We start from the raw sequence: 1,894 nt of genomic DNA on the forward strand, positions 1-1,894 counted from the left end.
CGCAGACCCCGCCCCCTTTCCCCCCCATATGACTGTGAGGAAGGCCGGACTCCTCTTGGTTGGGGATACATGGGGATCCAGAAGCTCCTTCAGGGTTATTTGGTGGTGATCTGGGAACACCGGCTCCTCCTGTGGTAGAGGGATTCCCAGACACGCCCCTTGCCGTTTCTCACATAGTCATGGCCACCAATCAGATCAAACCTTCCTTTCAGATATGCTGGTGAAGGAAGTAGGAGGGTAAAGTACGTAGCACCAGTTGTGGGAGGGACTCGTCACCATGGGGACCTCCAGGACTTCTCCCGTCCTCTGGAACTCCCTACCCCAACCTGTCCGGCTACCTCCTTCACTGCCTATTATTAGGGGTCCCTGAAATCTCGCCTCCTAAGGGAGGTCTATCCCTCCCCCCCACCTAACAGCGTGACTTCAACCTTCTCCATCAGCTCATCAGTGGTTACTCTTTTTTTGTATAGGTTGCCCCTCCCCTTTTAGATTGTCAGCTCCCGGGATCAGAGCCCTCCTCTCCCTGTGTATTGTACTCGTTGTGTGGACTGTATATAAACCTTGTACAATGTCATGTGACCTCCGTGTCTTCTCTTCCATGGCAGTGGACTCTGATGACCTACATGATCGAGGGCGGCGGGTCCCCCACCATGTCCAAGGCGAAGCGTTGGCTCTATCAGAACCCGACCGCCAGCCACCAGCTCCTGCAGCAGCTCACGCTGGTCATTGTGGATTACCTGGTGGGGCAGGTGGCAGCCGGAGCCCAGGTACCTCTTCTCTTAAAGGAGAACTCCATCCCAACACATGAGCACTTCTTTGGAATAGTTGTCACCTTCTTCAAGCAGTGCCGCCTTGTACCCCGGTGGGGGGAGGGGCGTCACTAGAGTACCTGTGATGCTCATGTGTATCGCCTGTGTATTCGGCTATTGGACCGGTGCTTTAAGTGTTTCTGTCTCTGTGTGTTCAGGCTTTGCAGGTGTTCGAGTCTCACGCCGGCTGTCTGGGGCCCCAGCAATTCGCCAATTTCTCTCTGCCGTATCTCCGTGAGATCGCTCGCAGGGTGAAGAATAAGCTGAAATCCGAGGGGCTGGAGGTGGTGCCCATGGTGAGTTTCCTGCACCGCTGTCTGTGCCGTGCGGGGTCATGTGACTCTGTCTCCTCTACCACTGTGCGGGGTCATGTGACTCTGTCTCCTCTACCACTGTGCGGGGTCATGTGACTCTGTCTCCTCTACCACTGTGCGGGGTCATGTGACTCTGTCTCCTCTACCACTGTGCGGGGTCATGTGACTTGTTCCAGCTCTCTCAGTAATATGAAAACTTTTGTTTTGTTTAAAGAAAGGGGTAGATGTGGAACCCATTGAGCTGTAGCTCCCCTGGTGGTAGGATGAGGTAATACACCCCTGGGAGGGGCAGATCTGCAACCCATTGGGCAGTAGCTCCCCTGGTGGTAGGATGGGGTAAAACACTCCTGGAAGGGGCAGATCTGGAACCCATTGGGCAGTAGCTCCCCCGGTGGTTGGATGGAGTAATACACTCCTGGAAGGGGCAGATCTGGAACCCATTGAGCTGTAGCTCCCCTAGTGGTAGGATGGGGGTAATACACAGCTTGGAGCAGATCTGTAGTGAGTGTAAATGGCGGTGTATTTGGGGAGTAAATTCGTTGTATCGGTGCTCTGTACGATGACCTGGCATGGTTGGATTATTGGTGGGGGTGGGGAAGGACTTTCTGGCTGCCCTGCTGGACTTTGTAGTTCTGCCGCACCTGCCCATCTGGGCTCATTAAAAACGACTTTACGTCTTTGCAGATCGTGTTCGCTAAGGACGCTCATTACGCCTTGGAGGATCTCTCGCAGTCCGGCTATGAGGTGGTTGGGCTGGATTGGACGATTCGC

The 1,894-nt window shown here is 54.5% G+C and overlaps 1 protein-coding gene across 1 annotated transcript in view; it reads left to right on the forward strand.

Annotated features, from left to right (window-relative positions):
- Positions 1-1,894, forward strand: part of UROD (uroporphyrinogen decarboxylase) — a 6,572-nt gene that overhangs the window by 2,594 nt on the left and 2,084 nt on the right. Inside the window, exons 5-7 of the mRNA XM_018574935.1 lie at positions 601-767; positions 968-1,105; positions 1,808-1,894. The exon at positions 1,808-1,894 is cut by the window's right edge and continues 10 nt beyond it. Of these exons, the coding sequence (XP_018430437.1) occupies positions 601-767; positions 968-1,105; positions 1,808-1,894 (392 nt within the window). The remainder of the gene's footprint in view (positions 1-600; positions 768-967; positions 1,106-1,807) is intronic.

Source organism: Nanorana parkeri, unplaced genomic scaffold (genome assembly GCF_000935625.1).
Source record: "Nanorana parkeri isolate BGI_ZX_2015 unplaced genomic scaffold, ASM93562v1 scaffold3385, whole genome shotgun sequence".
NCBI classification, from domain to species: Eukaryota; Metazoa; Chordata; class Amphibia; order Anura; family Dicroglossidae; genus Nanorana; species Nanorana parkeri.